The sequence below is a fragment of the Sorex araneus genome, chromosome 3 (assembly GCF_027595985.1).
Source record: "Sorex araneus isolate mSorAra2 chromosome 3, mSorAra2.pri, whole genome shotgun sequence".
In the NCBI taxonomy this organism is placed as follows: Eukaryota; Metazoa; Chordata; class Mammalia; order Eulipotyphla; family Soricidae; genus Sorex; species Sorex araneus.
The window spans coordinates 98973455-98989927 of NC_073304.1; the positions used below are offsets into that span (position 1 = coordinate 98973455).

The 16473-nt window shown below is 43.0% G+C and overlaps 1 protein-coding gene and 1 pseudogene across 1 annotated transcript in view; one reads left to right on the forward strand and one right to left on the reverse strand.

Moving 5' to 3' along the window:
* The window catches only part of EDC3 (enhancer of mRNA decapping 3), a 47830-nt gene that overhangs the window by 6916 nt on the left and 24441 nt on the right, over window positions 1–16473 (forward strand). Inside the window, exons 2-3 of the mRNA XM_004611738.2 lie at window positions 4521–4730; window positions 8175–8494. Of these exons, the coding sequence (XP_004611795.1) occupies window positions 4567–4730; window positions 8175–8494 (484 nt within the window). The 5' untranslated portion in view covers window positions 4521–4566. The remainder of the gene's footprint in view (window positions 1–4520; window positions 4731–8174; window positions 8495–16473) is intronic.
* On the reverse strand, window positions 7020–8088 carry LOC105943124 (pre-mRNA-splicing factor SPF27-like; annotated as a pseudogene).

Sequence of the window (16473 nt, forward strand, 5' to 3'; positions counted from 1 at the left end):
CAGAGCAAGAAGTAACCAATCCCTGGGCACTTCTGAGTGTGACCCCCAAAACCAAAAATGTGCAATTACAGTGGGTACTTTGTATATCTCCTCAGGGAGTGTGTGCATTTCAGCAAGAAGACTGGGGCTTGGTTTCTGAAATGTTGAAGAGATAATTGAGGCATATTTATAGTTTTGTTTGGATGAGAAGGTGGTTTTCATGGTATGATGCTTTTAGACCCATAAATCTTCATCTGGTTAGTAGTCTTGTGGTTAAAAGGAGACGTTTGAAATAAAATTTGTCACATGACAGATGATCTCCTTTGGGTTTAGGAGGTGGAATAGATGAATGATATGATTCCTGTTTTTATAGATTATATAATTAAGCATCAGGATAATTTGCCAAGTCAAAGAACAACTCTTGAACTGAATCTGGGCCCTTGATGTTTGGCCTCAAAAGCCCATGCCTTTCCACTGTGCTGCCTTTTATGGCAAAGATAGATTATACAAGATGTTTTCTTCTACAATTTCTGCTATTTCAAGATTTTGGTTCTACAAACAGCTTACCAGCTGATCCCGTGGATTTTGTAAGTCTGCAGTGAATGAATACATTCATTTGTACAAGTGTTGGTTATGATTGTCCTTTGCAGAACAGTGAGTTTGGGACCTTGAGCTTGTGTCTGGGGTCTTTGAGTTCCATCTGCAGTATCAGAGGAGATAAAAATCTTTGGTCTGCAGGTCTGTTTGTGGTTTAGGGTCATTTTGGCAACTGCCACAATTGTATGATGGTAGATAATTTAGATCTACTTGTCTTTTTTTACCTAAAGGCTTCTTAAAAGAGAAATGATGTTTCTCTGTTCCTTTTTTTCCCCCTTCCCTTTTAGGGAAGGGATGGGTCACACCAAGTGATGCTGAGGGATACGCCAGGCTCTGCACTCAGGAATTACTCCTGGCAGTGCTCAGGGGACCGTGTGGGATGCTGGGAAATGAACACTGGCCAGCACATGGGAGGCAAACACCTTATCCACTGTACTATGGCGCTAGCATCCAGAGCTGTATTCTTAGGGTGGCATTTAGTAGGCTGAAAATCTAAGTTTAGATTTTGAACAAAATACTCTTTATTCTATGAATTCTGATTTAAAATGCCAGCAAAAAATGGGTAATTTTGTCCACAACAAAGACATAGAAAAATGTTTTAATTCTCTGTTCATAACAGCCTCAAACAAGAAATTCTGAGGTATTGTTAAAATACTATGTAGCCATTGAGAAAGAAGGAACCGTTGTTACAGGTGTAATAATGAGCTAAGGATGACACACTAAAATTTTTGTTGTTGTTTTTGGGCCACACCCAATGATGCTCAGGGTTACTCCTGGCTCTGTGCTCGGGAATTGCTCCTGGCAGTGTTTGGGGGACCATATGGAATGCTGGGAGTTGAACCTGGTTGTCCTGTGCATGGCAAGCTCATTATCTGCTGTACTATCTCACTTATCTCCAGAAAACACACTTTGCTGGCTTAAAACTAGGTTTTTTGTGTGTAAGGCAAGTGCTGGGGTATTGAGCCACATCCTTGGCCCAGTAAAATGATTAAGGTTCTTTATCGTTTTATTTGTATCAAACTAAGAAACAGACTGAAGAAGACTTTTTCTTTGGATAAGCCCATGTTCTCTCCTCAGTTTCTCTAATTGTTTTTAGGGAGGCAGGGGTGGGCGGGGTGGGGGGAGGTCATATGTGGTGGCACTCAGGAATTACTCCTGATGGGGCTCAGTGGACCATATGAGATGCCAGGGATGAGCCTGGGCTGGTTATGTGCAAGGCAAGTACCTTAAGCTGCTGTGCTATTGCTCCAGCCCCCCAAGGCCCTGAATTTTTAACTTTTTGTTTGGTGGTGCTCCAGGTGTGGGCCCCCCAGGCCCCCCCAATTTTTTTTTTCTTTTTGTTCTAGTGGGGAGGCACTCCTGGCTCCGTGCTCAGGGATCAGTCCTGAAAACGTTCAGGGGACTGTTGGATAACATTGGGTTGTCCTTGCTCCTCTGGCATAGAGTTTGAGTTTACTGAGTTATTCTCACAACAGTGCCCCTGGGCACACCCAATTCCATCAAGCACTAATAATGCGGTATTGCTTCTCTTTCCTTTATGTCACTTGCAATGTCCCTTTTGTATAGACACAGGAAGACAGTGATGTTATGCTTTTGTAACATGGGAGTTAATTGACTCCATATAATATTTACTCCTGGATATCCATCATATTTACCTGAGTTAAGCCTCAGTTGCCCTTAGTTCCTAACACTCCAAAAGCAGGGTCCCAACGAAGGGACTTGTTGGACCCAGGGCAAGCTGTAAGCTACCCTGGCATTGAAAAGGGACACGCTAAGAACCATAAGTATAATAAGAGCACGGTCACGGAACAAACTCTGTCATGACCCAAAAAGAAGTAACCGAATAAGGACCCTGCTGGGAATAGGAAAGAGTAACCTGGTCTGAGGACTGTGGTCAGAGATATATAGCGAGATGTCGCCCGGAGGAGCCAACCTTTAAGCTTAGTATATCTCTTGTTCAGATGAAATAACTGGAAATATTATAAGAAGTAAATTTACTATGGTTGTTTAAATGGATTACTAGCTGAGGAAAGGGTAAAGCATTACACCCTGATTGAATCCCGCCCTTAAGAGCGGATCTCCTAGTAATCTGGAGTGCTGACCCCTTAGATGAAATTCTGTCCTAGAGTTAATCTCCTAGCACTTCCCCTGTGGAGTGGCTTTACCTCTGTTTGTTGTTATGACAGTGCTCAGCCTCACCTCTGTGTACCCCCCCTTCATGATTTCTATATAGGAGGGGCCTAGGACTACCATAAGGACTGTGAGGACGAGGACGAGTGAACTATGGTGACTGGACTGCGACCAAAACTAAACTACAATTGTGCTCTGAGGGAGAGATCGGACTATGCTGGGGAGGAGAGAGAAATAAACTGATTACCAACAGACCTGGGGCCCTGTTTTTCTGTCCCCCCAGTCCTTTGTCCGTCTATCTCTGTGGGCAGCCAGGGGAATGGCTCTTGGTCACCAAATTCTTGAGTCCCATGTCCCGCCCCCCCCCCCAACACTTTTCATTTGAAACTCACAAGGTGGTCATATATAGTGCCAGGGATTGAATTGAACTGGGTTTGGTTATGTGCAGGGCAAGTGCCTTAGCCCTGCCCCTCCCCTCCCCTCCCCTCCCCTCCCCTCCTCTCCCCTCCTCTCCCCTCCCCTCTCCTCCCCTCCCCTCCCTCAAGTTATATTTATTATGGGGGGGCGCTTCCAAGTATGATGCTCAGGCAGTCTGAGGGCCCCTCCCTCTGATTCTCAGCCAACTTGTCTTGGTTCAGTGTGAGGGCCAATGGATTCATGTTTCAGAGCCTGACCTGTGTTGAATCTTCAATCAACATAGAATTTTTAAATTTTTTTGTCTAGAATCAAATGAGTTAGGGTTCAGAGAGAACTCATTAGGCTGAATGTATGCTTTGCATCCTGGAGGCCCAGATTTGATTCGCACACTGAATAGTCTCCTTAGCATGGCTAGGAGTAATGCTAAACACTGCCAGGTGTGGCCCCAAAATAAAACAGTAGGTTAGCTTGATACATTACCAGAATTTTTTTTTTTAATTTACAAGTCTTTAAATTTAGTTGAAGACCATATTGCACACCAAGAGGAAGAAACCTCAAATAGAGTGGAAAGAGATGATAAATAGATGCCATATGAATTTCTTAGAGCTATTTTAAGGAATTTCCACAGCTGGGGATCAAAGTACAGAAAAGTACACTCTCACAGTTCTAGAAGTAGGGAAATACAGAATGAAAATGATGACATGGTATATATACATCCTTCAGGGGCTCTAGGGTAATTCTGTTCTGTGCCAGATTGATTTTTTATATATTATTTATAATATATTTTCTTTGAGCATTCTGCTGACAGGTTAAAACATAGGTTCTGCTGACAGGTTAAAACATAGGTTATATATGGGACCGGAGTAGTAGTACAGCAGGTAGGGCATTTATTTTACATGTGGCCCAGGTTTGATACCAGCATCCCATGTGCTTCCTCGAATATCACCAGGAGTGATCCTTCAGCACCAGCTGAGTGTGACTCAAAACCAAAAACCAAAACAAATGAAAAAAATAGATTATAGGCACTGGGGAGATATCTCAGAGAGGCACACACATGTTTGGTCCCTGGTACTACGTGGTCTCCCAAGCACCATCAGGTATAGCACTGGTGGACTCCTGCACCTTTGGGAAGGTCCTTCCCCCCACCCCCCAAGGCACAAACAGGTTATGTTTTGGCTAATTCAATTTAAAGTAACTTGAAGATCTTGCTGTGTACTGAGGGATATTGCTCATTCATTAATATGCGTACTCTGAAAGAAAAATGTCGTGTTATTCTTTATTACTTAGGTTAAGAATGTAGCAGAATATGTTTATTAAGCAGCACTGGGTACAGAGCCTGACACAGGCTCTTCACTTCAGTACTTGCTGCGGTTAATTAAACATGTGTCTTTCTCAAGGCCTGCTGCGTGACCTCTCTCTACACGGTGGTCGCACGTCTGAAACATGGCTTCAGACTGGCTGGGAAGTATTGTGTCTATCACCTGTGGCGAGAGCTTGGGCGTTTATCAAGGAAGAGTGTCTGCGGTGGATCAGGTCAGCCAGACCATTTCTCTTACCCAGCCTTTCCACAATGGAGTGAAGTGCCTTGTGCCAGAAGTCACCTTCAGGTGAGTTACCTGTGCCTCGTCTGGAGATCTGTGTGATTGCATCCTGATGCCAGTGTGGGCTTGGAGGAGCTGCTGTGAGGTGGACTGTCAGTGGACAGGGAGAGTCTTCAGTCTTTGTCTTCTAGTGCAGGTGCTGTGGTAGCAGACTTTATATCATAATCCGCTTTCGAACAATGATCACAAAACAGTTTCCTTACTTCTGTTAAACATGAAGTATTTCATACTTTAAATGGGTCAAGTTGAAAATAAGCCTTTATTCTTTGACAATTTTAGATTTTCCTTCTGAGCTTTGTCTTTGTGCTTTTTGACATCTAAGGGCTCCATTGACTCTTTTCTTGTATAAAGATACCTGTTTTATTGATTTGTATCATCGTTTAGTTTCAGAAACATACTTGATTAACTACCTAAAGTCCTTAGTTTCAGCTAGAAGCTAAGCTTGGGAATCATCATACATTTTTTTCTTGATTTTTTTTTTTTTTTTTTTTGCTGCTACTATTTTTAGTTGTTGCTACTGAGGGCCACATAAGGTGGTATTCAAGGGGCCACTGGGCCATTCATGGCAGTATGACAGTTAGCCACCTTTGTGTCCCTAATTCTGGTTTTTGTTTGTTTGTTTTTGTCTTTGGTCCTTATGTTTAATCAGTCATGAATTCTGCCAGTCTTCTGGATTCCAAATGTCTCTTGTTTCATTCTCCCCTCTCCCTTTTGCACTGTTATTTGCTTTCTTTATTATTATTATTATTATTATTATTTATTTATTTATTTTTTATTTTTTTTTTTTTTTACCATACTTGACTGTTCAGGGGCTACTCCGCTTGGTGCTTGCTTGACACTTGCTCCCAGTGGTGTTACTTAGGGGACCATAGGGTGCTGGGTCTGGAATCCATGTCTAGATGTGTAACCTGTGCTTAGCCCTTTTAGCCTCCCCTTGGTCCTCACTTGCTCTCTTTATTCCCACTTACCTCATGTCTTCCCTGGTCTCCTTTTTTTGCTTTTTTGCATCACACCTGGCAATGCTCAGAGGCTACTCCTGACTTTACACTCAGAAATTACTCCTGGTGGTGCTCGGGGGACTATATGGGATGGTGGGGATTAAACCCAGGTTGGCCGCATGCAAGGCAAACGCCCTCCCCACTGTACTATCACTCTGGCCCCTTCCCTGGTCTTTTAACTGGTATTCTTTTATTTTGGGGGGGGTGGGCAGGAATCACACCTGGCAATGCACAGGGGTTATTCCTGGCTTTGCACTCAGGAATTACTCCTGGTGGTGCTCAGGGGACCATATGGGATGCTAGGAATCAACCTAGGTCTGCCGCATGCAAGGCAAATGCCCTACCCACTGTGCTATCGCTCTGGCCTCCTAACTGGTATTCTTGCCTCTAGTTTTTTCACCTTCCCTGTACAGCCACCTGAAAAATTCAGTGTGGTTATAATTCATTCCCTGATAGCCGTTTTGGACCATATCCAATGTTGTTCAGGATTTGCTCCTGGCTCTACAATCAGGGATTGCTCCTGGCGGGGCTCAGGAGAACACATAGGGTGACCAAAATTGAACCCAGGTCAGCCATGTGTAAGACAAGTGCTTTAACCCTTGCACTATCTCTCCAACTCCTGAAATACTCCTCTCTCATATCATTTGCTTGGACTGCTGTTACTCTTCCCTGTGACTAAACCTAGCTATTTTGTTTTGGTGCTTCTAATCTCTCTGCAAACTTTTATCATAGTATTCCACTCCTTATTTTTCTGCTTGTCTTTTTTCAGAGATTAAAACTTTAAGGCAGATTTTTCTTGGGCATGTTTTGATTTTCATCCCTATATAACTCATTCTACCATAGGGCTTACCACTTACTCTTCAACTCAAGAGCAAGTGAGTGATGGGGCTGGAGTGATAGCACATCGGGTAGGGCATTTCCCTTGCACGCGGCCAACCCAGATTCAGTTCCTAACATCCCATATGGTCCACCGAGCACCGCCAGAAGTAATTCCCGAGTGCAGAGCCAGGAGTAACCCCTGTGCATCGCTGGGTGTGACCCCCCCACAAAAAAAAAAAAAGAGCAAGTGAGTGAATTATGAGTGAAAGAAACAGACTCACATACTATTTTTTTCAAGTTGAATTTTTTGTTAATGTGAAAACAACATAACAATCCACATCCTGTGGTTTCTAAACTTTTTAACGTTGGTGATTTCCACAAGACACTGTTCTTCATAGCTCAGGGGCCTTATTTTCTGTGAGAGCTGGAACACAGAAGATCCTTGTCTAATCCTTTCAATACAGATTAAGTTGTCTTTTCAGAAATTTTGCTGGATTTTTTTGTTGTTGTTGCTATTGTTTGCCTCTCCATGCTGTTGCTTCATTTGAAATATTTTATTTTCTAATTGTACTATAGTCCTTTCAGTCTCACAGTTCCTACTTATAGAGAGACCCAGTTTGACTTTATTTCTCTTAATTTAGATCTAATTTTGAGTTGCCTGTTGTTTTTTTCTTTTTATTTGTTTTTTTTTTTTTGGTTTGAGCTATACCCAGTGGTGCTCAGGGTTTACTCCTGACTGCGCAGGGACCACTTCTGCCAGGGCTCTGGGTACCATGAGATACGGGGGCTCAAGCCCAGGTCCACCATGTGCAAGGCAAATGCCATACCTGCTGTACTATAGCTCCGGCTACAAAGTTGCGTGGTTGTTTTTTTTTTTTTTCCTGCCAGTTTAAATCTTGAACATTTCCTTAACTTCTGAAGCTCCTTCTGTGCATGTTCAATCATATTTACTAGATTTTCATTATGTTTTTTCAGGCATTTCATTCATGTTGTGATAGTACCTCTAGATTCTCAATTCAAACTCCCTGGTGCTCTAACCAGTCAATAGAATTGTTTACACATTCTTGTCATGCAGTAATATCATTTTTTGGTCTCGAGGAAGGGGCTAGAAGTTTGTATCATTTCATACTCAGTGGTTCTATTTGTTGTTGGGCAGCTCATCTTTCAGATTCATTATTATTATATCGGTCTCAAAAGTAGAATAATTAGAATAATTCGGGGCATTTAGGTAGTTCAGGTAATTCTTGATGGCTTGCTAACAGTGAATTTCCTCCTCCACCACCAGCACCACAGCTGCTTACCGGTACCAGGTGCTTCGTAACCTTGGTCAGAGTAAGGCAGTCTATCAGCTATCAGCTGCCACCTCTCCGGCAATCAGTCCCCCACAAACTATTAAGCATTTTGGAAAGTTAAGATACTATTGTTAATATTGTGATTAAGGGTAGGTCTTTTAAAAGACCAAGTGCTGTTTTGTTTGGAAGTTGGTAGCTGAGCCCTGTGTTAAATACTTGACCACCTGGGTTTTGCCTCTGGTAACTAGAGGACATGCAGAGCCCCTAAGGTGTGGCTGGTTGCTCTCACCAGTTTTGTCACTGTTACAGTTTTGAGACTCAAACTCTTTTGTGTGTTTCAGGGCAGGTGACATTACAGAATTAAAAATTCTGGAGATACCGGGTCCTGGAGACAACCAACATTTTGGAGACCTTCATCAGACAGAATTAGGCCCCTCTGGTATTGGGTACCAAGTGGGTATCAATCAGAATGGCACAGGCAAGTTGGTCAAGAAGCCAGTCTCTTCCAGCAGTGCCCCTCAGAGCATCCCTAAGAGGACAGACGTGAAGAGTCAAGATGTTGCCATTTCCCCCCAGCAGCAGCAGTGCTCAAAGAGCTATGTGGATAGGCACATGGAGTCCTTGGCTCAGTCCAAGAGTTTCCGGCGGCGCCACAACTCTTGTAAGTAGGATTAAATTGGTATTTCTTCATAACCCGATGTTTCAAGGACATGAATTCTATTTATTGCTGCTTTTTAAATAAAGCAGAGCTTCACAGACATATAACATGATTCTTTTTGTTTGTTTTGGGGGGACACACCCAGCAGGCAGTGCTTCAGACTCTGCATTCGGTTTATTCCTAGTGGGCTCGGGGATGACGGATTGAACCTGGGTTGGCCATGTGGCAAGCCCTACCCACTGTACTATCGCTCCAGCCCACACATCGTTCTTTTATTGTAGCGCTAGTCTTTCAAGATATTAAGGGGAATGAACTAAGCCTTTAGAAACTTATACCAGCTGTCTTGCTCTCTCTCCACACTTTCCCTTTCTTGAAGATGAATCATGATCTGCCTGAAGTTCTTATAGATGTAGAGTGACATTTCTTTTTGTATGTGTTTTTTGGCCACACCTGGTGTTGCTCAGGGGCTACTTCCAGCTCTTGGCTCGTATCATTCCTGGCAGTGCCTGGGGGACCTTTCAGTGTTGGATCTTAGACCTTGGCCTTGGGTGTGCTCGGTCTCTGGAGCTCTTTCTCTAGCCTTCAAAGATTTCTTATCTGGTAATTGATGGTGGTAGTGATGAGTGTGTTAAAGCTGCTCTGGGCAGTTCCAGGGGCTTCTTGTTGCTGCAGTGTGCATAGCGGGGAGGGAAATGTTCTGGGGCCACACACTTTGGGATGGCCTGGGATCGAACTCAAGGTCTTATAAGCACAGATCCCATATTCAGGTCTCTCTAAATGATTCTTGAGTAACTTTTTCATGATTTGGCTTTCATTCACACTTGGAGGAGAGGAAGGGACTTACTTAGCTTTCTCTATGATATAGTACTTTCTGACAGACTTACAATCTAAAATTTGCTATATTCTCTGTCCCTACATGTATGCACATATAGGTATGTGCAGGGTATATAGGTAGCACAGAGTATGCACAGGGGTGTGTTGATACTGGCTTTATTTCATCATAACAAATTGTGAAATGCCATTAGCTCACTATAGAACCATAGATAATAAACTATTAAAAATTTGAAAATGAAATAAATAATACTTTCTACTTTATATATATGTATATATATATTTTTTTTTGCTTTTTGGGTCACACCCAGCGATGCACAGGGGTCACTCCTGGCTCATGCACTCAGGAATTACTCCTTGCGGTGCTCAGAGACCATATGGGATGCTGGGAATCAAACCCAGGTTGGCCGCATGCAAGGCAAATGCTCTACCCGCTGTGCTATTGCTCCAGCCCCTATATACTTTATATTTGAAGATACTTTCTGAATTTACAGTGATTGCAAACTTGAGGCTGAAATTGAATAGTTTTTCTGTATCCTGTAGAAGATAGAATACGACTCTTCCCAATTAGACATTAACTGTATGGTGCTTTATTTGTCTTTTATTTTTATTTTAATAAACAAATTCTTAAAATTATTTTTAATAGATAAAACATGCCCACACGGCAGAGCCTGGCAAGCTACCTGTGGTGTATTCGATATGCCAAAAATAGTAACAAGTCTCACAATGGAGACGTTACTGGTGCCCACTCGAGCAAATTGATGAACAATGGGACTACAGTGCTACAGATAAAACATTAATTTAAAATATTTATGTATTTATTTATTAAAAAACCAATCTTTTTGGGTGCCAGAGTCTGCTCAGTTGCAGAGTTACTACTTTGTTGGCATGAAGTGAGTCCCAGCAGCATTGCCATCTGGAATCCTGTGTCATGTCTGAAGTATGTGATCCTGTTGAGTACTAGAGTCATAGCAGAAATATGCATGAGCACTGCTGTCGATTGTCTGCAGCAGCCACAGAGAGAGAGGAAAGGGGAAGAGATACCTGTATCAAAATGGGGCTATTCACAGAGTCCTTGGGATCCCTCAGTACCATGTTGGGTGGTGCCAGAAGGGAATTCAGGATCTCACATGCTAGGTATGTGTTTTACTTCCTGAGCTCTTTGTTAAAACTTCAGATATTCAGGGCTGGAGACATAGTATAAAGGTTAAGAATCTTGCCTAGCATGCAGCTTTGACTACGATGCTAGTTCAAATACCACTATTGCATATGGCCCCCTGAGCAGCACTAGGGGTGGCTCCCAAGCACAGAGCCAGGTGTTGTCCAAAAGCAAGGAAAAAAAAGTTGAACTATTCAAATAATTTATAGTCCTTCCATGTACTATGGAGACATTACTATTATTATTATTTTGGTTTTGGGCCGTACTTGGCAGTGCTCAGAGGTTATTCATGGCTCCACTGAAGAATCACTCCTGGTTATGCTTGAGGGACCATATGGGATGCTGGAGATTGAACCAGGGTTGGGCACCTGCGAAACAGACATCCTCTGATCTGGCCTTTGGAGATATTTATTAAATTATCATGGAGATAAGAGTAAACAGTTTATATTAACTTTAGAGGAAGACTACCCAGATCAAGTATCATTTTCATCATGTCCTATCAAGGGTGTGTGGTTATCAACATGATTTGTGACTTTTTTTTTAATTTTAAATTTTTTTTGCTTTTCGGTCACACCCGGCGATGCACAGGAGTCACTCCTGGCTCTGCACTCAGGAATCACCCCTGGCGCTGCTCAGGGGACCATATGGGATGCTGGGAATCGAACCCGGGTCAGCCTCGTGCAAGGCAAACGCCCTACCCGCTGTGCTATTGCTCCAGCCCCTGATTTGTGACTTTAAATGTTTTTGTTTGGGGCTGGAGCGATAGCACAGCGGGTAGGGCGTTTGCCTTGCACGCGGCCAACCCGGGTTCAAATCCCAGCATCCCATATGGTCCCCTGAGCACGGCCAGGGGTGATTCCTGAGTGCAGAGCCAAGAGTAACCCCTGTGCATAGCCAGGTGTGACCCAAAAAGCAAAAAAAAAAAAAAAAGTTTTTGTTCCTTTTTGTTTGGGGGGACACATCTGGCTATGCTTAGGGGTTACTCCTGGTGGTACTTGGGAACCATTTGTGGTACTGGAATGAACTGGCACGCAAAGCTTGCACTCAGCTTCTTGAACTCTCAGGCCTCTGACTTTGATGTTGACCTTTATCATCTGTTCTGGTGTGTCAGATTTCTCTTTCATACAGTTCTTTTTTTTTCTCTTTTCTAGTCTGTTCTTTGGACAGCTATTAGTATATGTAGCTCATAGGTAATCTTTTCCTCCTTGCAGGCCAGAGTAGCTATGTAAATTATTTGGAGTTCTTCTGAACTACATGTTTGTCTCTTCTCCATTTATGCAGTCCTTTTCTCTGCCTTTTTAATTAATATTACATTTATAAGTACTTATACTTTGGGTAATAATTTAATAATGCTTTATTTTGGTCCTCATTGTTTTAGCTTTGGCTACCTTTTTTATCTGGTTATTGTATCCCAGCGATAGCACAGCGGTTGGGCGTTCGCCTTCCACGTGGCCAACCCGAGTTTGATTCCTCTGCCCCTCTCGGAGAGCCCGGCAAGCTACCGAGAGTATCGAGCCCATGCGGCAAAGCCTGGCAAGCTACCCGTGCGTATTGTACATGCCAAAAATAGTAACAATAAGTCTTTCAATGAGAGACATTACTGGTACCCGCTCGAACAAATCGATGAGCAACGGGGTGACAGTGACAGTGACAGTGATTCTATCCCATTGACATAACCCTTTCATGGTTTGGGCATTTTTTTGGGGGGGAGAGGTATATACCTGGCAGTACTTGAAGATTTCCCTTGGTGTTTGGGGGAGCAGAGGTAACTTGAACTAGATGCCCCACTAATAAAGTTTACTTTGCAAGGTGCCCAGCCCATTGAACTATCTCTCTGGCCCTCGGTGGGGTTTTTTTTGCAGGGGGAGTGGGATCTTAGTACTCTCTTATTTTCTGGCACTACAAGTTGCTTCGGGCTTACAAACTTCTGTTTTTGTTTTTGTTTTTTTTCCCTAGTGCTAGAAAGACCTGTGTGAGCAGGGACCCGGGTTTCCTCTCAGTGGAGGAAGGTGTTTGAATGCATGATCTTCTTGTTACTGTCATCCCCTGCAGCTGATTGGGCAGGGGAGATGTATGTATGTACATATGTACTCACTTGTGGTGTTTCTTTTTTTTTTTTTCCTTTTTGGGTCACACCCGGCAATGCACAGGGGTTACTCCTGGCTCTTCACTCAGGAATTACTCCTGGCAGTGCTCACGGGACCATATGGGATGCTGAGATTCGAACCCGGGTCGGCTGCGTGCAAGGCAAATGCCCTACCCGCTGTGCTATCACTCCAGCCCCTCACTTGTGGTGTTTCTGTGTGGATCTGTCTTTCTGAAGCTGACTAGGAGTTTGTGCTAATACCTCTATAATCCATCACCACATGAATCTTTCCAGCCCCTTTATCTAATCTGTAACCGCTCACTCCTTAAATTAGATTATCTACCTTCTACCATTTATTACCCATTGACTGAAACTATTTAGTCGCAGTAGAAGTGTACAGCAGCATCAGAATAACTGCCCCTTAGGGACCTGTTTCATGCAGTTGTAATACATTGTTTCCTCACATTCTTCATTCACACTAGAATTCTCTGACCTCCTTAATAATTTTTGGGTTTTTTTGGTTTATTTGGGTTTTTGGGGGGACCACACCCAGTAGGCCAGTAGTTCTCAGGCTTACTCCTGACTCTGAGCTCAGGGATCAATGTTGGTGGTGCTCCAGGGACAATATAGGGTTCTGGGAACAAATTCAGGTTGGCAGTGTGCAATGTAAATGCCCTCCCTGCTATACTATCACTCTGCCCCTTATTTTTTAAAATTTTTTAATTTTCTTTGATTCTTGAGGCCACACCCTGTAGTGCTCAGGACTTCCTCCTGGCTCTGAACTCAGAGATAACTCCTGGAGGTGCTGGGGGGTACCATATCCAGTGTCAGGGATTGAACCTGGGTCAGTAACCTGCAGGTGAAGCATCTTAACCCTACACTATCTCTGGCCTCAATAATTTTTAAAGAATTTGTATATATTAAGACTTAAGTGTGCTGAAGTTTTGTGGATTTTAACAAATATATGTGTCTTGTGTCCTTAATTTAGTATTTTAAAGAATTCCCTTTGGGGCTGGAGCCATAGCACAGCGGGTAGAGTGTTTGCCTTGCACTCGGCTGACCCGGGTTCGATTTCTCCGTCCCTCTTGGAGAACCCTGCAAGCTACCGAGAGTATCCTGCTCGCACGACAGAGCCTGGCAAGCTACCCTTGATGTATTTGATATGCCAAAAAGAGTAACAATAAATCTCATAATGGAGGCGTTACTGGTGCCCCCTCGAGCAAATTGATGAACCACAGAACAAATAACAGTGCTAGGACAATGCTACAGTGCTATATGTACATTGATACTGGGACTGGCCGATTGATACATTGCACTAGTACAATCTTGCTTCTTTCTGACTTTTAAATACTCTGTCAGATTAGTAATTGTGTTGTTGAGAAATTTGTTGACTTTTGTTATCTAATTTAAAATTGATGAGGGGTTTAGCACAGGGGATTTTAATCCCTTCTTTAGATTATGGTTGATTTCTAAAATAGTTTCTAGGGCTGGAGCCATAGTACAGCAGGTAGGGCGTTTGCCTTGAACGTGGCCGACCCAGGTTTGATTCCCAGCATCCCATATGGTCCCCCTGAGCACCGCCAGGAGTAATTCCTGAGTGAAAAGCCAGGAGTAACCCCTGTGCATCTCTGGGTGTGACCCAAAAAAGAAAAAAAAAGACAAAGTTTCTAGCGCCTGAAAATATTGTATAGGGGTTAAGGCACATGCGTTGCATGAAGCTGGTCTCAGTTTGATTACCACACGGTTTTCCCCCCAACCCCCAGCATCCTTGGGACCTCAAGTTGAACTGCAGGCCTGAGCCTCCTGAGCACCACTTGGGAGACAAAAAAAATTTTTTTTGAATGACTTTGGTCATTGAACTGACCACTCAGAATATACAGCCCTCTGGAGCATGAGGAAGCTACTTCAGAGCTGCTCGGGGCACAGGTTCATGTCACCTGTTCAGTGTAACGATGGTCAGAAGTTCCCTTTGCCAAGTTTCCATGCTGCGACTGAAGATCTTCTGTGAGTCTGGGTGTGCTTCAGATCTGTCCCACAACAGAAACTCTGGCACTGTTGCTGAAGCACAAGAGGTTGGCTGATTACCAGGGCCTGGACTCTGGGAGTTGTAAAAAAGGTCCCAGAAACTCTCAGCGACCTTCTCATAGATGCTTCAGGCTGGCACAAAAACTGACAATCTGACCTTCGGGTGCCCTTTAGCGTGCTCAGTGCAGGACAAAGTTCCCCCTTTATAATATGTGTGTGACAAAAACCAATAAATAAGTGGCACCGAGGGTTACACAACAATGGATTTCTTTCACATTATCGTGGCCAAACGGCCTCTGTGCCAAAGGCTGGCAGCAAAATGGCACAGGAAGGCGGCCAGCCTCTAGTCTTAACACATACTTGGCCTTTGTAATTGAAACGTAAAGAAATCTGGGAATCACTGTTTATTTTTTGCAAGGGAAGTGCCTTTCTCTCCCACTGGCCAAAGGTCAGTTTAATATAGAGCCCAGGCTTTGTGGGCTGAGTAAGTCAAGTATTGAGAAGGCTCGTACACCTAGGACTTCCCAATACTTGTGTTAAAAGTATGAGGAAAGGGAAGAATAAGAGACAAATTAGTTTACCTTTCATTTATGTTCTTCTCTCTATTTTGGAAGGCAGAGTGCATCTGGTGCTTAGGGCTTACTCCCTGCTTTGAACTTAAGGGATCATTCCTGGTGACGCTCAGGGAACTATATGTGGTTCCCAGATTTGAGTCAGTTTTCTGTGTACAAGGCAAGTAAGTGCCTTAACCTCTGTACTGTCTCTCTAGCCCATGTTTATATTCTCTTACCTATTTCTTGCTGACCTCTGATGACAGTATTTCCTCTTGGAATTTGTGTAAAACAAAATTATTGTAAATCTTTGCCTTTGTGATGATATTTTGGAATATAGCTGATCCTTAGCATATAATGAATGAATAGACAGTACTAGATTTAGCACAAGAAAAGACATTAACTGATAGACTTCTGTATTGCAGAAGATACAGCAACTCTGGGTTTGGTTGTCACATATTTGTAGAGTCTGAGAGCCAAGACAAAAATAGTTTCCCATTTTGCTTAATTTACTGTCTTCTGGCTCACGGTTGTCTCATCTGTCATTGTGATAAGTCCGGGAGAGTTCATTGTCATTTCATGCCGACCTGATTGAACTCCTTTCCTCTGAAGCTCTTGCCTCATACTCCCTCTTGTATTATTGTTGATGACTTCCTGTCTTTCTTCAGTCACGCAACACACTTGGCAAGATTATTGACAACTCCCTTTCTTTCCCATCACTACTCAAGTGCCTTTTCTTTCATAGTCTCTGTTGACTTAAACTTTTTTTTTTGTTTGGTGGTGGTTTTATTCAAGTTTTTATTTCCTAGTTCAGTAGAAATGTGTAAACTTCTGGTGGAGTAGGCTTAGTATTGGGTGACAGTTCTGAATGACACGACTGCCCTCTTGTAGACTTACAGACCCCCTAGGTAGTTGGCATCCCAAGCCACAGGACAAAGTAGATAGTGTGTTTAGGGTAAGTGGCAGAGGAATGGTGCCGGCACTGCTGCATGTGTTCAGATGGGAGTGGTTTCCCCGCTGAGTTAATAAAAGATGGTATTTTGTCAATGCTGTAGAATCCACTAACAGAGTCTGTCACCTATACAGCATACCAAATAAAAAATTTGAAAAACTCTTATGAAATAGGAAGATGCTGCTGAGCATAAAAGCAGGATACAGATCTCATAAAATGCATGCATATTTTTACTGTTGTAAATATCTGTGGTTTTCTATCCATTATCTACTATATTAAAAATTATTTTCGAGAAAGTAGGGTTTTTGTTTTTGCCTTATGTTTATTTTCTATATGTGATCTTTTCTGTTGTTTAAATTTTATCTCAGTCTCCGAGTT